The 27070-nt window shown below is 36.5% G+C and overlaps 1 protein-coding gene across 5 annotated transcripts in view; it reads left to right on the forward strand.

Annotated features, from left to right (window-relative positions):
- LOC150085178 (eukaryotic translation initiation factor 4 gamma 3-like) overlaps nt 1–27070 on the forward strand; it is a 791506-nt gene that overhangs the window by 45343 nt on the left and 719093 nt on the right. For 2 of the 5 annotated variants that reach the window (XM_090373915.1, XM_090373916.1), the window contains exon 2: nt 1875–2018. The exons of the other annotated variants lie outside the window; for them this stretch is intronic. In XM_090373915.1, the coding sequence (XP_090230041.1) occupies nt 2011–2018 (8 nt within the window). In that variant the 5' untranslated portion in view covers nt 1875–2010. The remainder of the gene's footprint in view (nt 1–1874; nt 2019–27070) is intronic. 5 annotated transcript variants of the gene reach the window in all.

Below are 27070 nucleotides of genomic sequence, written 5' to 3' on the forward strand. Positions count from 1 at the left end.
TGTGTATTTTATATATATGTGTGTGTGTGTGTATGTTTATATATATATGTGTGTGTGTGTGTATGTTTATATATATATGTGTGTGTGTGTGTGTGTGTGTTTATATATATATGTGTGTGTGTGTGTGTATGTTTATATATATATGTGTGTGTGTGTGTGTGTTTATATATATATATGTGTGTGTGTGTGTATGTTTATATATATGTGTGTGTGTGTATGTTTATATATATGTGTGTGTGTGTATTTTATATATATGTGTGTGTGTGTATTTTATATATATGTGTGTGTGTGTGTGTATGTTTATATATATATGTGTGTGTGTGTATGTTTATATATATATGTGTGTGTGTGTATGTTTATATATATATGTGTGTGTGTATGTTTATATATATGTACACGGTTGTACACTACCAGTGCAACAGACTTGCAGGAGGTGTAGGGGGCACAAAGACGAATCGGAATCACATAGCATTGCAGGTTCCGAAATTCCTTCGTCATGCGGTAGAGGACGTTGAACGGGAGGTCATGTGAACAGCGATCCCGCTGGAAGTCAGCATTTGTGAACTGGTTCCTGAGGCAGTAGGATGGACAAGTATTCAAACGTCGAACTGGCCGACATGCACGCCGCTCTGCGCTTGTACCAGGAACATTTCCCGCACAGCCGTGCTCCTCATCATAAGAGTTTCGCACGTGTGCACAGAAGGTTACATGAGACTGGTTGTTTCACGAGAGGTACCATGAATCGAGAGCGAACGACGAGGATGCCAGACAATGAGGAGAATGTCCTACATCTTGCAGAAGACAATCCGAGTACGAGTACTCGAGCTCGAGCGATAGGCCAACGATTGGGTATTTCCCAATCCACTGTATGGAGGATACTGTCAACAAACCAAATGAGTTCATACCATTTGCAACGCGTCCAATCATTGGAGCCTGCGGATTATCCACTCCGGAAGACTTTTGCTACTTGGTTTCTTCAACAGAAACAGTTCGAAATGCTGTTCACGCGACCTCCCGTTCAATGTCCTCTACCGCATGACGAAGGCATTTCGGACCGTGCAATGCTATGTGATTCCGATTCGTCTTTGTGCCCCCTACACCTCCTGCAAGTTGGTCGCACTGGTAGTGAATCACCCTATGTGTGTGTGTGTGTGTATGTATGTTTTTATATATATATATATATATATAATATGTTGTGGTGTATCTATGGTGTATCTACACCGATATTATATAGATGTTAAACTCTTACTCTTAACGTATTATGCCTTGGGCATTTAGTTATTTTTAAATAAGTATGTTTTTATATATATATATATATATATATATATATATATATATATATATGTATGTAGGGGTCTGCAGATCTCAGTTCAGAGCCACTGAACTAGAGATGGGACCCTTTGTCTGAAATCTAGTAACTACATAGAATGTTCCATTGAGGGATAGGATTGATTACACTGGTGATAACATTATGTAGTAGTTTATTATATATCTTATAATCTCACATTGCATAATTTGAATTGAGATCATCTTTCTTTTCCACAGATTTTTGTAATATTAATTGTTTGCACATTTAAATTATTACCCATGTATTATGTTAAGATTTTTTAAACATTGTACATACTATAAGTATACTTCAGAAAATTGTTTCTCTTTCTAATTAATGTTGTGATTTTATATCTATAATTACTATAATTTTGGAATCATTGGCATTAGTGTAAATCACAATAATTTTTACATATGAAAATTTGTGTTAATTTTTTAACAGTTATATTTTTAGTTTCATTTTGAAATATTTATATTTTACATTTTTGAATGGATTTATTTAAACTTCCTGCATCATTGTGCTGAAGTAATTTCATTTTACTTTTCAGAGCGTGTCTACCATCTTTTATGCTACTTCTACTTTGATGGTCTTTGGATTTTCTTTTAATCCATTCCAGTGTAGCTTCTTGGTTTACTCTTTCTTCATCAGTCTGTATGGTCCAGTAAATCGTAAACATTTATACAATGATGCAGTAAGTTGTTTATAAGTTCATAAAGTACTTTATTATATATTGGCCACTTAATTTTTCTGTGCATCTTGAGATTGTTGTATTTAATAGACCTTATCAAACCATTGAATATAATTATTGACAGGAAATAATTATATTCAGGAAATAAATCAGCATGCTCCACATTACATTGATTATTATTAATATACATTTATTCTTTCATATACATACTACATTTTAAACATGATTCTGAAATGCAAGGAATATTTACACAAAGGTACAGTGATTCTAAAAATGAATTCTAAAATAACACTACACTTCAGTAGCGTAAGATGTAAAAAGAAATGCTTTCCTACCAAAATATTAGAGAACTTGACATCCTACCATGTAAGTGTTTACTGCTAAATCAAAATGAATAGCCCATTACATTAGTAATATAATGGAAATGAGAAATAATGTAAGGCAATGCAATGAAAATAAGTAGAGCTGCAGGTTTTGTCATTGTAAACTTTATTGTGGGAGAAGTAGGCGATAGCAGGGAGTTTAGAAGGGATACAATTCTTGATGCTTGTACAGTTGGAGTACCACTTAAGGCAGTAGTTTTTAACCTTTTTTAATAATGGCACCCTTAAGTAATTTATTTTATTTTGTGGCACCCCTACTCAATTTTCTGCATGTTAGATCCGATTCTCTCTCTCTCTCTCTCTCTCTCTCTCTCTATATATATATATATATATATATATACACATTGAATGATCACTGAATTATTACCACCCCTATGAAATCTGAATGTGACCCATTGACCACGTGAGGTACGAGAGTGCGGAGTTAGTCGATCTACGTAGCATAGATAAAGTGTCAGTGGTTCAGTAGGTAGTAAAATTCCGGGCGTCATGGGTAAAAGGAAGGATTTATCAGAATTTTGAAAAAAGGACATTTTGGGTGCTCTATGAGCTGGTGCCTCGATTTCCCAAACGGCTGAACTGGTGGGGTGTTCGAGAGCCGCTGTAGTTAAAGTGCCATAGTTACAGGACTGGAGTCAAAATGGTCAAACAACAACCCGACCGCAAAACTGCAAAGGTCAGCAAAAGGTTGATGTTAGAGGTGAGCGCTGGGTCAGATGACTCATACAGGTGAACAGATGGAGCATTGTTGAAGAGTTGACTACCCAATACAACATGGGCCAACCCAGCACAATATCTGGGTTGGCCCATGTTGTATTGGGCCAACCCAGCACAATATCTGGCATGACCATGCATCGCACGCTCGCACGTGTGGGCTATACAAGCAGATGATCCCTGCGGAATCCTCTCCTAACCAAGGTTCATTGACGTAAAAGATTCGCCTGGTGCAAAGAGTATGCAAGTTGGACATTAGAAGACTGGAACAAGGTGTGCTGGTTGGATGAGTCATGTTATTTACTCCACACCGTGGATGGTCGTATACGGATTTGGCGTCAACAACATGAGGCTCTTGATCCATCATGCACGGTATCAACAGTGCACGCCGGTGGAGGCGGTTGTATGGTGTGGGGCATGTTTCACTAGCAGAAACTTGGACCCGTGGTGCATGTGGAACAACGTATCACTGGTCTCCGCTATCATCAACTGCTTGCTGATTGTGTACACCCTGCTATGTTACACTTTTTCCCGAATGGCGATGGTGTTTTCCAAGATGACAATGTGCCGAGCCATCGGGCACTTGATGTGCAGGAATGGTTTGAGGAACGTTCTGACTTCCAGCATATCGACTGGCATCCAAACTCTCCCGATATCAATCCCATAGAGCACTTGTGGGACACTATGGAAAGGCATATCAGGTGTCTGGATACAGCAATCACCTCCATACCTGCATTGCTAGCTGGAAAAACTGCAAAGTCATCCGACATCTTGTTGAATCAATGCCACATCGGATAGCTGCTGTACTTAGGGCAAAAGGAGGACTTACGAAGTATTAGGTAGGTGGTCATAATTCAGATCACTGGCGCTTCTGTAGCCAGGTGGGCAGGAGCAGCAGCGCGTAGCACATGCTTCTTGATTAGACCGGGGTTGGAGCCCGTGACCACCAAATACGGAGGATGCGGAAAGGTCAGGGAATGACCACCGTATATCCCCAGAGCAATATGGCCTTAGTTGCAAATGCTCCTGAAAACCAAATAACAAATATCAGTGATCACTCAGTGTATATATATAAAATATGTTATGCGGTAGTTATTACAATATGAACTATAAACATAATTACAATTCATAATACAAATTTTATGTATGTGTGTGTGTGTGTGTAATAATTTTATTCTTTATATTGAGGTACTAATATCTATATAATATCGGTGTAGATACACCATAGATAACTCTTAAGAAACTACGATGGTAATATGGGAGGCATCATTTGCTTTGTATCTCATATTGTACTCTTCCTTAAGTGACGCTTCACTAATAGAGAAGACTATTGTTACTTATTCTCAGTGAGTATCACCACCTAGATGGTACCATTTCAAAGCTATTAGCCTATCATAGGTGAGTGTATTCTGGAATATCCTGGTATTCCAGACACCTGCCCACCCACCGATGATAGGCCAATAGCTTTGAAACGGTGCTGTCTTGGTGGTGATACTCACTGAGAATAAGTAACAATAGTCTTCTCTATTAGTGAAGCGTTACTTATTCGAGGTAGTGCAATACCATGGAAACTTGTGAAGGAAGAGCACAATATGAGATACATAGAAAATGCCTCCCACACTACCATCGTAATTTCTTACGAGTTATCAATGGTGTATCTACACCGATATTATACAGGGTGTTTCAATTAAACGTTTCAGAACTTCTAAGAGGGGTAGGGTACATCCTGACAACTCGAAATCATATAGCAATGTGGGGTCGGAAATGCTTTCCTGAAGCGGTGTTGTACACAGAAGCACCATAAAGAAAAGAGACCGTAAGTGAGAAATCGTTTTAATAATACATGAAAAGAAGCAAAAGGTACATGGATTAAAGTAAGTGTTCGAAATTTCTTCCACGGGCTACAATGCACGCCTCACATCTCCGACGCATGGACATCCGAACATTCTGGAATACTCCAGGCGAATTTCGAATTTCTTCGGCAGCTACTGCGATTCTTGCAACCAGCTCCTCAGCATTGTCAACAGGGGTGTCATAAACTAGCGATTTCATATGACCCCAGAAATAAAAATCAAGACATGATAGGTCGGGTGACCGAGCAGGCCAACGCACGGGACCACCACGTCCGATCCACTGTTGACCAAATGTGACATCCAGGTAGTTACGAACATCTCCGCTATAATGGGCAGGGGCTCCATCGTGTTGAAACCACATTGTCTGTTGCGTCGATGCAGAAATCTGTTCATCTCTCAAAAGTTGTGGCAATACTTGCTGCAGAAAGATCAAGTAGATAGGTCCGGTTAAACGACACGGTAACAGGTAACGTCCGATGAGGCGATCTCCCATAATACCGGCCCATACATTGACCGAAAATCGAATCTGTGCTGCACGACGTCGTACTGCATGCGGGTTCTCGACCGCCCAGATATGGTCGTTATGCGTGTTGAAAATTCCTTCCCTTGTGAAGGATGCCTCATCGGAAAACAACACTTCAGCAGGAAAAAGGGGATTTGTAGCACATTTTCCAAGGTACCACTGTGCCAAAGCAATACGAGGGTGAAGAAACTTCGAACACTTACTTTAATCCATGTACCTTTTGCTTCTTTTCATGTATTATTAAAACGATTTCTCACTTACGGTCTCTTTTCTTTATGGTGCTTCTGTGTACAACACCGCTTCAGGAAAGCATTTCCGACCCCACATTGCTATATGATTTCGAGTTGTCAGGATGTACCCTACCCCTCTTAGAAGTTCTGAAACGTTTAACTGAAACACCCTGTATAGATATTAAACTCTTACTCTTAACGTATTATGCCTTGTTGCATTTAGTTATTTTAAATAAAGGTACTAAATAAACATCAATTATAGTTCACCACAAAACTAAAAAGATACCGTACAACTTTTTATAATGAAATAAATACAGCAATACCTCACTTAGCACGGCTTCAAACAGCACGGGTTTCGCTATAACACGGTTTTCAGTTAAGTTTGTCTGCGAAAAGCTTTTGGTATTGGGTTCCATAATAGTCATAAAGTTTATTGCTTTATGACTATAATGTTCCATCACTCTAAAGGCTCCTGTTTGTTTATATTTTTGTATCTTAACTTATAATAAATTTATTAGTTTTCAGAGGAAGCAATAAACTTTATGATTTGTCAACTTTAGTCGAAAATTTACAATAATAGCCTAGACATGTATTCTACATATATGCTGCATTATCGTAGCCTAGGTACGCATACTTAATCAATAGCGAACTTCTTTGCGTAGTTATCACTTTCTTTGTGTAAGATGCTGTATAAATTCCCTGCTCTTTATACTGATTCTTCTTTCAAATAATCGTTCGCACTGATGCTTCATTCATTCCATTTTCCCCTCGCAATTTTTAGCATATGATGCACCATCTTCATGGCACTTGATAATATCAATTTTTTTTTTTTCTAATGTAAGCCATTTATGTTTAGTAGCTCCTGCTTTCATTACTTTTCCTTTTTTGACTCATTGTTTCATATTTAAAGGGGTAAAAAATAAATTGTGAAATGAAAAGCTATCACTTTGTTTCGTCAGGATGAAACACTGAACACTGTTGTCCCTGACTGCCTGAGGAGAGCTAATGGCATATGTCCATGTGAGACAATAGAGTTCACACCTCATGGAATGTCTTTTATTAATATGGATAGAAGATTGTAATCAAAAGAGAATTCTTTTGAGTCAAAACATCATTCAAGCGAAAGCCATGAGCTTTTGTAACACACTGAAGGAAAAAGAAGAAAATGAAGAGGAGGAGACTAAAGAAATGTTTACAGCCGGTTGTGGTTGGTTTTTCCGATTTAAAAATCGTGTTAGGCTTCAATGTTCATATCTCAGGTGAAAGCGCAGTTGCAAACAAAGATGCTGCCGCAAGATTTCCCAGTGGACTGAAAGACGTCACTGAGGAAGATGGCTACAAGGATGAACAAAGTTTCAACGTCAACAAACTGGACTGTTCTGAAAAAAAATGCCCTCACGAACTTTAGCTGAAAATGAAAAGGCCCAACCTGGATATAAAGCATGAAAAGATCGTTTAACACTTTTGTTGGGTGGAAACTCATCTGGGATTTTAAATTGAAGCCTCTACTCGTGTTCATAGCAGAAAACCAAAGAACTCTAAAGGGTTTCGTAAAAAGCACATTGCCCGTAATTTGGCAATCCAATAAGAAAGCGTGGATTACAAAAGAATTATTTACAGAATGGTTCACAAATTATTTTTGTTCGACGGTTGAACGTTAATGCAAAGATGAAGGGATGGAGTTCAAAATTTTGTTGCTTTTAGATAATGCACCAGGCCATCCACCTGAAATTTCTGATCTCAATGAAAATATAAAAATATGCTTTCTTTCACCTAACACAACATCTCTCTTACAACCCATGGATCAAGGCATAATTGCTACATTCAAGGCATATTATCTGTGGCCAACGTTTTTCCCAAGCGATTGAAGTTTCAACAGTAGTGGGATCATCATCTTTAGAAACCTTTTTGGAAAAATTATAACATCAGGAATGTGATCGAAAAGATATCTGCATCTTGGCTAGAAATCACTGCCAACGACATGCGTTCTGTTTGGCAACATGTTTTGCCCCATTTGGCAAATGATTTCACTGGTTTTGAATCGCAAGTTCAGACAGTTGCTGAAGGCATTGTGATCCCAGGGCTCACATGTGGTGAGTATGGGCTTGGCACACCCAGGGTCCTGAGCTGGATATCATGATTCTTCTTTTCCTTTGTTATTTCCTTCCACTTCTGACTCTCTCTCTCTCTCACTCAGGGTAACTCAGAAATTTTTTTGACTGGTCAGCATAAGCCTCAGGCTTCCTTGCACTATGTGGCTAATAATAATAATAAGATCCGAAAAGACTTGGGGTTCGAAACTTTGGACACTGCCAATGTACATGACTGGACTGACTCGCATGCAAATGACTTAGATGATCCAACTATCATTGAAATTGTTGAGCAAACTGCATATGAAGAAGAGGAAAACAATTCTGAAGTGGGTAACACTGAAGTGGCATCAAAAGAATTTTCATCAGAACTGGAGGAAGTTTTTCGGGGGGGGGGGGGGGTTGGCATGGCCTGTGAGGCGATTATGAATGGAAATCCAAATACTGAACGTAACATGAAGATATGGCAAATTTTACAAGATGAGATTCGAAAACTTGTACGCCGAGAAAAAGAAGAGAAGACTTCACCAGACTTCATTATTGAAATACCTAAATAAACAATAAAGCTTTTTTTTCTCATCTCTCATGATGTTACCTTTTCATTAATAAAATTTTTGCAGTATTTTTTATTTCAAATCCTTTTAATTGGATATCAAATGCAAATTGTTTATAGATTTATTATAATTTGTTTATAGACTGTTTCTGTGGAACGCATTCAATTAAAACCCATTATAATTATACCTCAATCAGCACGGTTTATACAGAACAATTTCGGTACCAATTATCAGTACTATCTGGGGTATTGCTGTATATACATTTTTAAAAAAAGAAGTTTAAGTAACTTAAACCCAAATTATGTGGCACCCCTGGAATGTTGTTGCGGCACCCCAGTTGAAAACCCCCCTGACTTAAGGTGTTTCATTTGTTAGTGAAGGTGCATCTTTTCAGAGTGTTCAGGGTCTAACAGCAGTGGGAAAAAGTGCTGGGAAAAACCCAGAGAAGCAAAAACAGGTTCTTCAGGCTGGCAGAAGATACATCACAATCAGAACAGACTACCTTTTTCCAGTGATGCAAGTAAAAAGAGGAAGGCAGTATTTTATATGAACCCAGACCCTTCCAATGTCAGGTGGGAAGTGTCTATATCAACTTTCACTGCACACTGGGTAATAAGTCTGTGAAGCTATACTGTATACTCCTTTTAACTTTTGTGTGTGAGTGAACAAATATATCAATTTGCGTTGGTATTGGGAATAGTGATTGTGATCATTGGAGTAGAGAAAATATCTGATGTAATCTAAATTCATTTTCATATGCTGTTGAGTACCACTCACAAATATAAGCCACAAAGAAGTGGATTCAGTGAATCACAAACTCTGCCCAAACTGCTAGTGGAAGTTTTGGGGAATGGGCTGTGTTTTTTTAGATCAGTACTGGTCTTCCCATTATGATTCTTGAATAGATGGAAATTATTTTCAGCCAGGTTTTTATTCTGTTATTGCAGCTGTACAGTAGTGGAGTGTTTGTGATCATGGTGAGGGTTATGTATGGGTGTTTTCATTGTGTAATTTCATTGCACTTCTCTCTATTAGTAGGATGCTACAACTAATTGGGTTTCAGATGGAAATGATCAGCCATATGGGCAGGTAATGGAAGGTAGCCGTGGCTGTTTGTTTATTTGGTTTTTAGGAGCATTAGCAACTAAGGCCATATTGCTCCGGGGATATGCTGTGGTCATTCCCGCATACTCTGTATTTGGTGATCACGGACTCAAACCTTGGTCTAATCAAGAAGCGTGTGCTATGCACTGCTGCTCCTGCCCACCTGGCTACGGAGGTGCCGGTAGCCGTGGCACTTTGGTGTCATGCCCCAGGCAGGATGAGACATCCAATCATGGTTGAATGGTTTCTTGCATGAGTCCTTGCTGATCCCCCCAACTGAGAGAGTGGGGTCTGGCAGCTGTTCTTTGTTCTGTTCGCATCCAATCCATTCTTGCACCAAAGAGTGAGTGCTATGTCTTTTATCGGAACGACATTTCCGCCATAAGCTGCTTTGGTATTGCACCATTTCAAACAATATTTTATTTTATTTTATTTTTTTCTCCTTAATTGAAGCTATTTATTTCTTTATTTGGAGTAGTGCAAATACCAAGGCTCTGTAGAAGAGATCAGTGCCATTTACAGAAAAAAACACTTTATTTTTTGCCTGTGTTGCGAGAAAAATATAGCCACCTTTTTAAGGTGTTTTTCAGAGGGTATTTTAGGAAGTCCATATTACTTTGTCATTTTATAAGCATCTGCAGTTGTTTTCTCAGTACTGGCATATTAAGATTATGTTGAACTGTATGTCGAACTGTCCCATCATATGATTACTATTCATATGTTAAGGTCCAAGCACAATAATTATACCTATATTAACATTTTGGAGAGCACTTAGAATATATTATATTTGCATAAATATAAGCCATCTTTGAGCATAAGCTGCACTCCCAAAATTGTATTGCCTTGAAATGGGGGGGGGGACATTATGCACTTGTATCATTTTTATAATTAATGAAAATAATGAATGAAGCACTAATCCTGTTTTCACTTTTAATTTGCGCTAATTGTGAAACTCAATGTAGAATAGTGATGTATAGAATACTTGAATATAGAATATTTGAAAAATAAATAGTTTGGAGGCAAGTAACTATAAATACGTATTTTGAGTATGTTTAAAAATTAATCTCTCACGGCACAGCTGATGTTGTTGGGTTTTAGGCACTTCAGCAGCTTAGATTGTATTGCTTTATCATGTGGTTTTCTGTATATTTGTATGTTCAGAGTCTGATTTGCATGTTGAGAAAAACCCAGAATAACTCAAACCCTGCTCTCACTTCCATGTGATCAGCTAACTACAGCTTCAATTGAAGAGGGCTTCAGTAATTACTCATCATAGACAGGAATTGAATCCAGCCTACTCCAAATGAGTGACAAGTGATGAAACAACTGTACTGTCATAGAGGACTGTGGCACAACATCACTAATATTGTTGCCAGAACAGCACACTGTTCAAAAGCCGACCGGGGTAGCCAGGTGGGTAAAGTGCTTACCTGGCAACCCGAAGGTTGCGGGTTCGAATCCCGCCTCGGGCTTGGATCAAAGTACTGCAAAAACCTTGGGAGGTGCACTATGGCCACAGAAGTTGATGCGCCAACAAATACCAAAAAAAAAAAAAAAAAAAAAAAAACTGTTCAAAATTCTACATGCAGCAAAAGTGACAGAACCCAGACCTCTCCAACAAGTGACAAGTGGTGAAGCCACTTGTCACTTGTTTAGAGAGGTCTGGGCAAATTCTTTTGGAGAATGGAGGAATTCTTAAAGGTCTCTTTGATTGGGACTGTAGCTAGGCAGTCTCACGAAGAGGGGATCTTTCTCTGTGAGTTATTATTCCATGTTTAACAGCCCACAAACATGCAGTTCAGTTGTTGAATACATACGTCTGCAGACATAATACAAATGTACATACAGTACAGTGTGGTCTTAGATGCTATTAAAGGTCATCTCTTGGTTATGATAGTGAATTATATACCTGCATCAGATAATCCTGTAATGATTTATTTTTTTTAAGAATTGGTTATAAGCCACTTCTGAATTTTAAAAGTACATTTTGGGAAAAAAAGTGCAGCTTTATATTTGGGCAGTGTGGTATATGGTAGTACTGTCTTGGCCCTCACAGTCTCTAGATTCAAATCTTGTTAAGAATCTGTGGAATCATTTGAAAAAAAAAAACTCCATTATAGAGTGGCAAGTCTGTTAAGAACTATTATAAACCTGAAGAGCATATTGTTGCAAGAATGGGTAAGCACACCTTGCAATTAGTTGCATAATGAGGAGGATTTCATTGCCATTAAAGGCAGATCAGTTTGTTGTTTTTGTATTCAGTAACCTTTTTTGTAGGACAGCATAGCCACATAGGTTGTTGTGGATTTTTAAGAGCATCGGTGATTTAGAGTGCACGAAGAAACCTGTGTGTGTGTGTGTGTGTGTGTGTGTGTGTGTGTGTGTGTGTGTGTGTGTGTGTGTGTGTGTGTGTGTGTGTGTGTGTGTGTGTGAGTGAGTGAGTGAGTGAGTGATTACATTATGCCTTATTACACATTCCATTGGTATATTTTAATATGTAGTGGAATCTTTTATTATGTTGAAAGGACATTTTGTTACTCGGAAACATAATGAGGAATAGAAATGCTACACACTTTATTTGGAATTTTAAAAAGGTAATTAAATACTTAGCTGTACATTATGGTCTTATTTTATGATAGCAGACAATTAAATTAACATTCTGATGACTCTAAAAATAATTAAGTGATTAAAAAAGGATAGCTAAATGTTTCATACTTTATTTAGAATTTGGAAAATATAACAAAATATTCATGTATACATTATACTGTTTATTTTAGTCCCAACCTCAGTAGATTTAACAATAACAAATAATTAAATTGTTTGTTATTGTTTCATCTTTGCTCTCTGTAGACAAGAAATGTTGCCAGTAAGATGAAACATAGCAGCTCTATTTAACCATTGTTTAGTATTTTTAGAACCTTTTGAATGTTAATTTAATTGCAAATTAAAAAGCTATCAAAACTTAGCAAAGTAGTCAAACTACAATATTTTCAGTTTTGTTCTAATCTTTTGCTATAAAAAATTAATAATATTATTTTACGATATAGTTTAAGGCTAAAGCCTCAGGTTATGTAAAGAGTTTAACTAATGTACAAGTTAGTGCAATTCCATCATTTCTGTACGTAGCCAACTACTTAAGTAGTTATAATTGGCATCATTAAGTAATCTCATATCGTGAATACCTTCACAATGAGTTGCCATGATATTGCACTACCGCGAATAAGTAACGCTTCACTATAGGAGAAGACTATTGTTACTTATTCTCAGAGGATGCCATCACCCATATGGCACCGTTTCAGAGCTTATTGGCTCCTCATCAGTAGGTGGGCAGGTACCCTGGTGTTGCAATGATATGTAAAGAGTTTAACATAAGTTAAACTCTTTACATATATGAAGTGTTACTTATTCGAGGTAGTGCAATATCATAGCAACTCGTTGTGAAGGTATTCACAATATGAGATATACTTAATTATGCCAATTTATAACTACTTAAGTAGTTGGCTATGTACCAAAATGATGCAATTGCACTAACTTGCGAATAATATAATTTTTGAATTTCTAAACTGGTATCGTTAAACTGACTCTGCATCCTGTAGTAATAATTTCTACAGCGAAGTATTTTAGATTTCAGTTTTCAATATTACATTGAAAATAGTGTCGAAGTCGAAGAAATTTAGGTATGCTTGTGCCACATGGTTCGATGCCTTGAGTACCTATTGTTAATTTAATTGTCTGTTATTGTTAGAGTTACATTTTCCCAATTTTATAATAAATTTCCACTACACCAGAATGTGGTCTAGTGTTTCCATTCCTTATAATCATTACTGGCTTTTTATGCTTTTAATATATTCCACTTGAATTCATTAAAACTTGGAAATTTGAATGCTCCTTTGAAATTTACCACATTGAGCATCAAAAGCTAATATTTCAGAGTCCAACATTGGTGCTGCTGTTGGATTTGAGAAGTTATGAAAGGTGGGAGATAGTGGTTGTAGAATGCTCATCACAAAATGTTTTAATAAAATTACTTTTAGTGGTCTTAAATGATAACTTTATAAAGCTGTTTATTCTTGTGAATAATTTTGCATTTATTGTAATGTTTAAAATTTTGCAGCATTTGAGCAGTTAATTCCCCTATTGTTAAATTAGGTTGTCATTAGTTGGATTATTTTAATAGTATTTGAAAGTCATAAGTGATTTAACTGTTATTTGTTAAACTAAAACTTATTACATCCATTGTGGAAGGCAAACAAAACGTTATAATGATTTTTGGTTTTATAAATACCATAATTAAACTTGTTTCCTAATTTTTTTTATGTATTGCATTTTATGCTTCTTGGTTGTTATGTGCATTTGTCCTGAAAAGAGAAGTTTCCTTCCTTTTTGGTCACTTTTTCTGACAATTTACAGGATCTATGGAGCCTTGGATATAAGGGGTTGAATGCAGCATTTTAATAGCTTACTTCGATTAATGGTAGAAAGTTGAAGAAACAATGTATAATGCTCTGTATAGGGATAAAATTACCATATTTTTAGGTTTTGGGTCCCTTGGTCTGGTTAACTCTTTAATCATGCAACCCTTGAACTGTTTTCCCCTCTAGAACTGCTAATAGACCCCATTGTGTTGTTATTCCCTTGGAGATGTTTAGTGCAGCATGGAGAATAACGAACAAAGGTAGACAGATTATTAGAGGGGAAGTGTTTTTTTTTTTGTTGATGATGCTGTGTAAGCTTGCATCACTTGTCATAACTACTAATATATCTTCCTTTTAATGATCGAGTTGGTGACCTGGGTAAAGTCAACTCCCAAAACTAAAAAGGAGTAAAAATGGACTAAAGTCCATTTTTACTCCTTTTTAAGCTCCTTTTCTCCTTTTACTCCTTTTTAGATAGTTGGAGATCTTTGGAATAAATTTCACTCCTTTTTATCTAGTTGTAGATCATAAAAAAATGATAGTTTTCATCTTTTAAGGCTAAATACAAGTTTCTCTATATAGATATTCCAGCCCTCGTCATCCTGCACTCACTATCAGATTAACCTGAAATAAATCCTCTCCCATTCTTATGTAAAAATGTATTGCAACTGCCACAGTCTCACCTAAAACGTAGAGGCTTCAATCAGACAACTTTGCAGCAGAAACCTCTCAACTAGAGAATTCTGAACAATTGTTTAAGCTTTACTACTTTTGTTAAGGTTATTCTCCATGCTGCATTAAACATATCTAAGGGTATAGCAATGTAATGGGATCTGTTAGCTGTTATGGAGAAAGTAGTTGTTCAAGAATTGCATGATTAAAGAGTTCACCAAATGACAATATGGTAATTTTATTCCTACACTAAAAAATGTACATTCATTTCTTTAAACTTTCTGCCATTATCAGAGTTTGCTATTAAATTGCTACATTTAATCTTATATCTCATATTCCAATAGGTTCTATAAAGTACCAGAAATTTGGCCATTCCCAGATTGCTTTTCTAGGTAAAGCAATATATATATAATTGTAATCAAGGCACATTTTGCTGCATATACAATAAACTCCTGCTTTTATTGCTTTCTTATTCTTCTGATCTATGGTCAATCCTACAAAGCACCATGCATTTTTTAATGGCTATAGAGCTCCCATTTAAATATTTTCCTGCTTATATTGCCTTTTTTAAGGCAATATAAGAAGGAAATAAGGCAATATAAGTAGGAGGGTTATAACCAAACTTGGTTATAACCCTCCTTCCTCTTAATTTTTGGCTTTGGTAAAATGATAATAGAGGCTAAGTTCTAGGAATCATTCATGATTCCGTATATCATTTCTGGTGCAGATGTTTATTTTATATTTCACTTTTCAAGATAGATAATAGGCTGCTCTTTACTGAAGGTAAATATATGCTGCTCTTTACAACTCAGTGTTTGGCTATTAATTTTTGCATTCACTCTGCAGGTTTTTTATAAATTCATTGTTATTTGTCTGCTTTTGTTTTTGGTGCTGTTATTTTTAAAATTATTTTTTTAAATTGAACTAAATGTATCTAGTATTACTCTCCGAACATAAATTGTGTATGCTATATTGAATACATGCATGTGTGTGTTTTGTGTTCAATATTGCATCAATAAATTTCTTTTAACAGTAGCATTATTATTATTATGTATAATGCTACATTTATTTTACAGTGATGCTAGATGTTTAGTTGAATATAATAAAATATTTAAAAAAATTTCATTCTTTTTAAGCAAAAAAGGTTGAAGGTGCCAAAAAAATCAAGGGTAATTAAGTATGCAAGTTTCAACTTGCTTATAAATCACTGCTTTAAACACGCTGAAAAAAAGCTAAAATAGCAATGTTATACAACAAAATATTGACGAAAAAAAGACTCCAAATAGGGCACTTAACTAGTAGCTAGCTCTGTAGCTTCAAAAGTGCTATAACAAGCGTTGACTGTATTTGTATTTATTTTTTGAGTTAACTGGTTTTTAATTTTACATAAAATTTAACATTGCTCTGTAATATTAACTATGCTACTCTATAAAGGTCATGTAACTGTGTAAAATTAAAATACTAAGTTAGCAAATAAATACAGATTTACAGAGATGTCTTGATTACAATTAGATCTTCTGATGACCCAAGGAACCTACTCAGTCTGATTGTGATGAGTCATCCTCTCACTTCTCAGATTTCAAAGGTAGCATACTCCATCTAGCATACTCCAAAACATGTGAACTCTGAAGCAAGTTAAAATTCAGAAATGTGAAGTTGAAAACATGGTAGTGTACTCAGAGGCAAGAAGACAGATTATTCAGACTGACTTTAAAATGCACTTATGCCACAACTTTTTATGGTGACTACAATTGCAAAAGATATTGGGACATATCATACTCTAGTACCATATATGCATTGAACATTGAGAAGATAGTTATTGACTTTGGATGAACTTCTGTAGACTGTTTCAGATTATAGGTGGAGGCATCTAGTTATTTATAAGTATTAATAAAAAGTGTTTACAAAACTTCTTTATTCAATATCACCTCCATCTACAATTTGCTTATTTGAATTTCCATATGAAGGAAATTAAAAAAAAAAAAAACAATGAACTATTAAAAGGCTGGGAACCACTAAAGAGATGCTGCCTATCCTAAAATACATTTTAGTCAAATGTATCGACCTTAAAAACCGTCCTTGACTGGACTTAGAAACAAAGATAAAAAATAAAAATGCAAAAAATTTGAAAAACATAATGGTGAGTTCTCTTTCCTGTTGCTATATATTTTTTAATTTCCTCCATTTTATTTTTTTATGCTTCAGTGTCATGACAGATATTTAAGAATGAAGTTTGAGTTGTTTTTTTTTTTAAGTATACACTTCACTGAAATGTATTTCAAGATAGGCAGCATCCCTTTAATGATATTAGCATTAGTAGTGGCAAATGACACAAGAAATGCAAGCTCATACAGAATCAGCCAAAAAAAATGACACATCCCATTTCAGCTATTCATTCCCTCCAGTAGTTTGTGTAGTTCTTCCTTGAATTTATTTAAGCTATCAACTTTCACAATGACAGATGGATGTTTGTTCTAGCAATCAACTACCCGCTGGCTAAAGGCAAATTTTCGCAAATCTATTCTACAACTTTCTTTCCTCAATTTCAATTTATGCCCCATCAGGTTCGTAATATGGGCAAGAGGAAGAATCCCATCAGCATTGAGCCTGCTCGAACCATTCAGGGTCTTATACACCTCAGTCAGATCACCTTGCAGGTGCCTAGTCTCCAGCCGCTGCAATTTGCATAACTTAAGCCTTTCTTGGTAAGAGGACCCCTTTGTATACCTCACCAACCTTGTTGCGTTCCTCTGTACTCACCCAAGCAACTCTACATCCTTCCTAAAATGAGGCCTCCAGACCTGTATGCAGAACTCAAGGTATAGCCTGACCATTGCATTATACAAAGGGATAATCACCTCTTTTTCCCTGCTAGCAAAATAGCATTGACAATACTGCATGACTTGCTGTGGCAGACTGTGTGTACTACTCAGAAAACTTCATATCTGACTGCAAAATTACTCCTAGGTCTTTTTCATTTTCTAAATTTAAGTGTAGTACCACACAGTTGGTACATTTCTCTGGGGTTACTTCTACCCCATAGGCAGTACTTTGCATTGGTCAATGTTAAACTTCAGTTGCCACTTCTCAGCCAATTTGCCCAACTTTTCTAGATCCTGTTTCAGTAGCACACTGCCATTGCTGTTCTTAACAATCCTGCCAACCTTTGTATCATCTGCATACTTGAACATTAAGCCTGATATACCTTCAATACACTATACAACAATGGTCCCAACACTGAACCCGGGGGAACTCCACTAATAATATTTGTCCACGAAGAGCAGTGTCCATTGATTACCACTCGTCTCCCACTCAACCATCCCTTTATCCATTGTAGCAAGTTACCCTTAATGCCATACCTTTCCAATTTGTATAGCAGTCTTCCATGTGCAACAGTATCAAAAGTTTTCCTGAAATCCAAGTATATGATATCAAAATTATATTTTGCATTCAGTTCCCCTTTTTGACTACATCATTAGCAAGGGCACACGATGCAAGAAAGCAAGCTTATGTAGCATCAGCCAAAAAAAATGCACTCCATTCTCATTTCACCCATACATTTGCTCCAAATGTTTGTCTAGTTCTGCCTTGAATCTGTTTAAGCTATCAACTTCTACACTGACAGATGGAAGTTTGTTCCAGCAATCAACCACCCACTGGCTAAAGGCAAACCTTCGCACATCTATCCTACAACTGTCTTTCCTCAGTTTGAATTTATGCCTTCTCAGGCGATTATTCTGAGCAAGAGGAAGAATCCCATCTTAGTATCCAATCAAATTGATCAGACAAGACCTCCTTTAACAAACCGATGCTGTGCCTTAACTAATTACTGCAATCTTGTCTAGATGATTCTGCAATGCTTCTTTAACCAGTAATTACATTATTTTCCCCAGAACACAAATTAAACTAACAGGTCTATAGTTACTTGTGTCACCTTTTGAACCCTCTTTGTGAATTGGTGATACATTTGCACACCTCCAATTCATGGGGACCTCCTCTGAGTCCAAGAAAGCAAGCTTATGCAGAATCAGCAAAAAAAAAACAAAAAAAAAAAAAAAAACATGCTCCCATTTCACCCCTCCGTTCATTCCAAGTACCTGTCCAGCTCAGCCTTAAATTTATTTAGGCTATCAACTTCCACAACAAAGGATGTGGAAGTGTGTTCCACCAACCAACCACCTGCTGGCTAAAGGCAAACTTCCGCACATCTATCTTACATCTGTCTTTCCTCAATTTGAATTTATGCCCTCTCAAATGATTATTCTGAGCAAGAGGAAGAATTCCATCAGTGCTGTTTCCTTTGCCTCCTTTAATATAACTGGATAGATCCCGTCCATCCAAGGTGCCTTGCTTATGTTTAACTTCAGCAATTTCTAATATATAGTGTATTGTGAATTAGTGATACATTTGCACACCTCCAGTCCATGAGGACCTTCCCCGAGTCCAAAGAATCTCTCATAATTATGGCTAAGGGTTTGCTAACTTCTTTTGCTGCCTCCTTTAATATAACTGGATAGATCCCATCCACCCTAGGAAGGCACCTGGGGTGGATGGGATCTATCCAGTTTAACTTCAACAATTTCTATTATTTATAATATATAGTGTATAATATACATTATTCAAATTACAATAATTACAACATTTTACAAATATCATTAGTATATCACAAGTAATTAATAATCAATTAATTTATACATTTAAGCTGGAATACCTAAAGTTACTCTCCTATACTATTAAGTTGGAAAAAGCTTACTTGTTTATGTGGCCTGGAGTGGAGTTTTCTGGGAAGTACTGGGAGAGGGGTCTGAGAAAATGGTTTATAGATATAGGTATGGTTGATTTTGGTGTATCGACCATACCTATTTCTATAAACTATTTTACTATGAGACAGTTTTTGGGATACCGGGATATATTATGGGGGATTTTACCACAGGGTGTGCTGGTAATGAAGTTAAAGTTGGAGAGTAAATCTATTGATTTATAGGATTGTTGGAACCTTCTTTCTCTCATGATCTTTTTCAGGATTTCTGCTTGGAATAGATAATAGGTGCTGTGGAAGGTGACTCTTTGTTTCTTGTTTATTACTGTGTTTCTGAAACATTTTATGAAATACGCTTCCTTAAAAGTAACTTAAACATTTAAGATGATGAATCTGTCAAAAGTACTAAGGTGTTGGTAAAATCCTAAGTGCTGTTGCAAAAAAGGATGTGTATAGCTGTTTGAGATTTGTGGATCCTGGGTGTCTTTCTTGTGTTCCTGTATTCCTTTCTTTGGTCTTCTATATAATTTGCTACTGTAGTTGGAGTTACAGGAGTGCTGGACATAGTATATCATACCTGTGGGGTTGTATAGTTGATGTTATTCTGGGAAAGCTTCTGTTTTAGGGATTTGGATTCCCACATATATCCTATGTACTGACTTATCTTAGATTATCTGGAGGGGTCTTGAAATTAGGATGTCCAGGAATGGGAGTTGTCTTCTGTTTCTATCTTAAATTTGATTTTGTGTTGGAAGCTGTTGAGGTTTTGATGGAAGTTGGATAGGAGGTTTACACCTTAGTTTGAAACGAGGAAGATGTCATTTGCACATCTGATCCCTATCCTCAGTTTTATGGGATGTTGGTCCAGAAAGGTTTTTTTTCAAGGTGTCTTATAAAGGTTTCTACCAGGAGGGGAGATAGGAAGTTGCCCATGCCGAGACCTGAAATCTGTGTGGAGAAAAATCTGTTGTAGTAGTAGAGGTATGATGCAAGAAAGCAAGCTTATGTAGCATCAGCCAAAAAAAAAAAAAAAAAAAAACAATTCACATGTCCATTCTTGGATGTGTGAAAAAGTTTGTCCAGGTTCTTGAATTTATTTAAGCTATCAACTTCCACAGCGACAGATGGAAGTTTGTTCCAGCAGTCAACTACTCACTGGCTAAAGAGACAAATTTCCGCACATCTATTCTACATTTCTCTGGGGTTACTTCTACCCATATGCAGTACTTTGCATTTCTCAGTGTTAAACTTCAGTTGCCACTGCTCAGCCTTTTAGGTGAGATAGGATTGTTCTGTAGAAAGGTCGGTTATATCCAATATGTCCAATGACATTATGGGTTTGGGGAAACCAATACGTATGTTTTATCTACATTATCCTATATGATGGATTTGATTTCTTGCAGCGGAATGGTGGCGTACATCTGTTCTACTTTGAAAGGTACTAGGTAGGCTTTGGGTTCCATGAACAGTTAATGTAACCTATGGATTGCCACTTTTGAGTTGTGATTGAGTGGGTACTTCTGAGTAACATTGTTACTTAGGAGCTTTGTTAGCCAGACTGAGATTTGCCTTCCAGGGTGCAGGCGCCTCCGTAGCCAGGTGGGAAGGAGCAGCAGTGCGTAGCACACTCTTCTTGATTAGACCGGGGTTCGAGCCCGTCACCACCAAATACGGAGGATGCGGAAAGGTCAGGGAATGACCACCGCATATCTCGGAGCAATATGGCCTTAGTTGCTAATGCTCCTAAAAACCAAATAACAAGCCTTCCAGGGTGGAGTGTTCTCTTTATAATGGGTCTGATGGGGTGTTGTGGACTTTGCAAAGAGAGAGAGGGAGCTTCTGAGTTGTTGCGGTTGAGTTTGTCAAAGAGGTCTAGGTCAGTCTTCTTTCGTTCCAGAAGAGAGGTGAGTTTATTCTTTATCTTTATTTCTAGAGAACTTGTGGGATCTGTTGATGGGTTTGTATTTCATGGGCTGAAAAGTGCCCTAGGATTTTCTGATGATAGTCTTGGTTTAGGATGACTGTCGCATTATCTTTATCTGCTCTGCCTATGTGAATAGAGATCATTTTTCAGAGTCCTAATGGTGGCTCTTCTTGTTTGAGATGTTGAATCTTTTTTTGTATTTTCTCCTGATACTTGAACTACTTGAGGGCATTGGTGGTGACAGTAATAAATTTCCCTGTAATATATTCTGATCCCCAAAAACCATCTGATAGTAAAATCTCATTGGCTACGCTAAAATCAATCTTCTGGGAAGTATTGGGAGGAGTCTCTCACATCCCTCCCAATACTTCTCAGAAAACTTCACTCCAGGACCACATAAGCAGGTAAGCTTTTCCAGTTTAATAGTACAGGAAAGTAACTATAGGGATTCCAGATAAACTGTATGAATCAATTAATTAATTACTTATGATTTTTGTAAAATGTAATTATTTAAATTGGGTATTATAATTATATGTTGTTAATACTGTAATTAAGACTCATAATGATATCAAATGTTATCAAGCTACCCATAAAGAATTATTTTATAACTGAAGTTAAAATGAAGCAACTGTAACCCCATTAATAACGTAAAAAACTTTAATTATTTAATATAATTAGATTATTAATAGAATTTTGTAGAACCTTCTAGAATATTGTACCCGAAATCAATGTTCTAACACCACATACTTGAGGAGAAACAATGAGTTCCTGAAACAAAGCCAGAATTGTTTAAGTGTTTGGCATTGGGGTGTTTGAGTTGTTCAAAATTGTAGCATTTAATAATAAATTACTTAAATCTACTATTAATTATATCACACTGATGAACAATTACTTAGATCCCTCTTCCAATTCATTTTTCATAATGTCAAGGATTCCAGAATGTCATTATTTCTCAACATTCCAAAAATCAGTGCGTTGAGGGGGCTTTTTCAAATATTAGTGGCAACAAATGTGTTAAACATTGTTTATCTGGAAAGTGTATGATCTTAAATATTTAATGATTTGCATTTATTGTGAATCACAGGAACAGGTAGTCAGTTCTGATACAAAATTTTTGTAAAAAAATGGGAATGTTCGTATCTTAGCTAGTCTTTTGAAACTTGCATGTAATCTGCCCTTCATCTTGAAAATAGATTGCCCTCTGTGTGTGGGGTGCCTCCGTAGCCAGGTGGGCAAGAGCAGCAGTGCATAGCACACGCTTCTTGATTAGACCTGGGCAGTGGTGGGATTCAAATAATTTAACAACCGGTTCGCTGCCCTAATGACCGTTCTAAGTATAAAAAACTATATACCGAAAGGTAGTTTATTATTTCATGCAGTTAATACTTAAATAAGAACAATAAAAAAAGGTCCACAAAACTAGATTATATTATAAGAAAGAGTTTTAAAATATTAATGAAAAAATATTAAATAATACCTGAAAAAAAACAATAAAATTGTTATTTAAGATATTTCCATATTGCTTCTTGATTGGCACCCTCACTTGCAATTTTCTTCGCTTTTATCCGAGCATCATCGGCTGAGTGATTTATCCTTAACCACTGTAGGAGTAGGATCCCATTCCTTTAGAGGTAGGCCGATTAGACTAATAGTTATTGTGTTTGATATATTCGAAACAGTTAGGCGACTTCTCTTCTCTGAACATATCATGTTCATCTTTGAAAAATCCCCTTTCCGCTTCTGCTGAACTTACAGCAATTATTCTGACAATATTTTTAGCTCTTTGAACGCTTTCAGGAATTGCATAATTCTGGGAATTTTTTAAAACGTTTTCCACGAAATCTCGATAATCATTAATATCAATTTGGTAATTAAAAATGTCATTAAATACGAGCAATTGTTCTTCAGCTGCTTTCCATGGAACTAGTACTTCTTCAATATTCCAGTAATCTGGTTCCAAAAAATTGAGGAAGTCCAGCAAATCGATGATTTTATACAAATTTTATATTTTTTATGCTTTCTAAAGTAATTAATTCATCAGCTTTTTTTTGAATGAACCCTTTTCCTTTCCAAGCATTTGAAATGCTTTAAAAGATCTTATCATGAATGTCTATATTTCTTGCAGTGCATTTGAAAGAAGAGAAATTTCGTTTAAAATATCAATCATCAGTGCCAAATCAGTTATAAAATATTTTCAAGATGGGGAGCCATACCTAAGTATTTTTTTAATTTGAATAAAAATAGTGGTGTAGTGCTGGATAAGCACGCCACGCAGCTAGGGTTGACCTTACACTACAGTCAGCCCATCTTGGTCCCAAAACTCTACCAATCTTTATAATTTCAATTCCAAGTTGTTCAGATATTTTGGAAAGTTCAATTTGGTTCTTATTGGAGTGAGGAAAAATAGTATATATCTTATCAATAAATATTTTAAAATGATTTACTTGCTTTATTTCCATTATCAAACAATCTAAAACAAGATGGAGGCGATGAACAGTGCCATATTATTATGTTTGGAAACTCTTTTGCAGTCCTAGTGCTCACTCCAGATTTTCTCCCAAGCATAATGCTGGCACCATCGGAGCAAAATCCTATTAAATTTTTTTCTAGGTAGTTCTTAGTAAGCCCAAGATTATTTAAACTTTCCATAACTGAAGAACATATTGTCTCTTATATTGAACATATTGTCCAATTCAACTAGTTCAACGAAAATTGTTGGTGATGTAGCTGAATCATCAACTTTTAAGAAAAGTGTAATAACTCGTTTGCAGGATATTGTTGAAGCTTCGTCAATAATCAAACATATTTTCAGATTATTTTCAATAATTTTATTAAATATTTCTTTTTTAATTTCCTTTGCAATGAAATCAACTACTTTCACAGCAGTTTTACGAGAATGTAATCCTATTCCCATATCTAATCCAGTTTTAATTTGCACTTCTATCTCATCTTTATGTCTGAAAACGGTTTACATCTTTTTGCCAGGCTGTAAACTGTATTAAATACTCTACAAGTAGCACTTAAATATTTTTCATTCATCGTATCTATTACTTTTGTTATTGAATCCTGCTCACATTGTTTTAAGTTCTCTTTACAAATGTTATGAGCTTTTGATGAAAAATGTTCTTTCATTTTGTTCCTTAGAGAAGCTTGTTGTACCTCTTTATTTTTACCTGATGCCTCAATTTAAAAACATTTCCATTCTTTTGACACTTGAACACTTTTCTCTTTTATAAAGTCATATCAATACTCGCAAAACTTAACCCCGGGGGCTCACATCTGGTGATTATGGGCTTGGCACACCTAGGGTCCTGAGCTGAATATCATCATTCTTCTCTTTCTTGGTGATTCCCTTCTACTTTTGACTCTCTCTCTCTCTCTCTCTCCCTCTCTCAGGGTTACTCGGAAACCTTTTTTTTTTTCCTGGTGCAGCATAAGCCTCAGACTTCCTTGCATCATATGGATATTAATATTATTAATAATAATAATAACCTAACGTTTTGTTAAAAATTACCAGTCCATCATATTTTTCTTTAAAATTGTTATATTGTTGCACTGTCCAGCATTCAGGAAGATTATTTTCAGTTTTGGAGTTATCGTTTTTTATTTCAATAATTGACGTGCTGCTTTCTTCAAGTTGGAGTGGTTGCACTTGTGACTGTTTTGTACCATTCAAGGCCAATTCTGATACAACAAATTCTGATTTTGGTTTCTTATTGAAAAAATCTGTCAAACCTGTATTGAAAAAATCTGTCATGTTTTATTTTAATATATTATAGAGCAGGAGCGGATATGTGCCTATATATGTGAATATTTTTACAGGTTCTGTCCACGGTGGTCATATCATAAACTTTTATAAACAAAGCACTGTGCTTATACCATTGATAAACAACAGTTAAAAATGTAGTATTTCATCAAAGGTATAATGAGTTTTATGAAATGAATAAATAAATATTACAAGCATAGTTCTGTCTAATTTTTTTCACCTATGGATGGAGTAAACATTACTAGGGGTGGGCGCCTCCGTAGCCAGGTGGGAAGGAGCAGCAGTGCGTAGTACACGCTTCTTGATTAGACCGGGGTTCGAGCCCGTCACCACCAAATATGGAGGATGCGGAAAGGTCAAGGGAATGACCACCGCATATTCCCGGAGCAATATGGCCTTAGTTGCTAATGCTCCTAAAAAACCAAATAACACACTAGGGGCACTTGGAATACACTGTTGCATAGATGAACCTTAAAAAAGTGTATGGAATGTAAATTTGTGATTTCCATATTGGGTGGCTGCCCAGGCGCCCACTTTTGAGAGAACCCTGTTCCATTTTAACAACCGGTACGCCGAACTAAACAAAAAATTAGGTATCGGTTCTGCCGAACCGGTGCGAACCGGCTGAATCCCACCACTGGACCTGGGGTTCGAGCCAGTGACCACCAAATACGGAGGGTGCGGAAAGGTCAGGGAATGACCACTGCATATCCCTGGAGCAGTATGGCCTTAGTTGCTAATGCTCCTAAAAAAAAAAAAAACCAAAACCAATCCCCTCTCTGTGTGTACAGGGTTAATGTTTATAAACTTGTTTATAAACAAAGCATATGACTTAGGCTAGGACAGTGAGGATGTCTCCTCTAGGGTGTGGGTTTTGCCAGTGGTTTTAAAAATCAAGGTGTGTGTGTGAGAGAGAGAGAGAGAGAGAGAGAGAGAGAGAGAGAGAGAGAGAGAGAGAGAGAGAGAGAGAGAGAGAGAGAGAGATGAAATTATGTAGAAGTTTACTGTTTTGTTGGACAATTCCAGTGTTTCAAGAAAAAGGCTCAAAAGAATTAAGAGGAATTGTCAAGCACTCAGCTGCCCACAGAAAATGTAATATTGTTCTCGCCAACTTTAGTTTCATCCACTTCAAATGGATTTTGTATCCAACTACTGTCAACTCCGAATTTTTAGGATGAGATAGTACACAAAGCAGAGTAATTGAACCATGACAGGCTATTTTTCCACAAGATAGCCAGCAGACCTCCAAGTAGGTATTTCTACTGGGAACCCATTTCTTCACACATTTCTCTAAAAATTCTGGAATTCAGGACTTGAAGTTTACAACTTTTATGACTTCCTGGAGGGTGGTGTAAAGATGAGGTTGCAATTCCCAAGAAGCGAGATTTTCTCTCTGCAAAAAACATTAAATTATAATATCGGGATTTTCATTCCTGATGCATTTGCAAAGGCCCAGTTGACTTCCTATCATAGCCGGTGCCCTATTAGTACACAAAGCAGAGTAATTGAACCATTACAGGCTACGCTTGATTAAAAAGTTTGTTGTCAACTTAAAAATATCTTCTCCTGTTGTTGTTGCCATTTTGTGACAAAATAAGAATTCCTCTTGAATGTCTTTAAAACAAACAAATGCCAAGTTGAGGAAAGTCGGCAGTACCAAAATTCTTTAGTTTCTAATGTTTGATTTTTTGGATAATATGCTCAAAAATGTGCTCAGAGGTGTGATGTCAGTCCTTCTTTTGATTGTATTATTGAAAAAAAAAGCCGTGAATAGAGTTGAATTTGAAAGTGTCTACAATTCTGCCCAGACATGATAGGAGAGAGTATATGATGAGAGCCTTGTCGATCAATTCGGCCCTGGAAAGATTGTGTGCAAGGCTCAAGGGGTAGAATTTTTTTCAGCCTGGTTTATATTTGTTAACAGGAGAGACTGCTTCTACAGGGATGGGATACACTTAAAGAGAAATGGTGCAAGAATATTTGCTGATGCTATCGAGGCAGTGTTAGGTGGATCGGAAAACTGCTAGCTTGGGGGGATACAAGGACTAATAGATTAACAGTAGCCACT

This window comes from Mastigoproctus giganteus, chromosome 5 (assembly GCF_048544385.1).
Source record: "Mastigoproctus giganteus isolate SK-2022 chromosome 5, ASM4854438v1, whole genome shotgun sequence".
NCBI lineage: Eukaryota > Metazoa > Arthropoda > Arachnida > Uropygi > Thelyphonidae > Mastigoproctus > Mastigoproctus giganteus.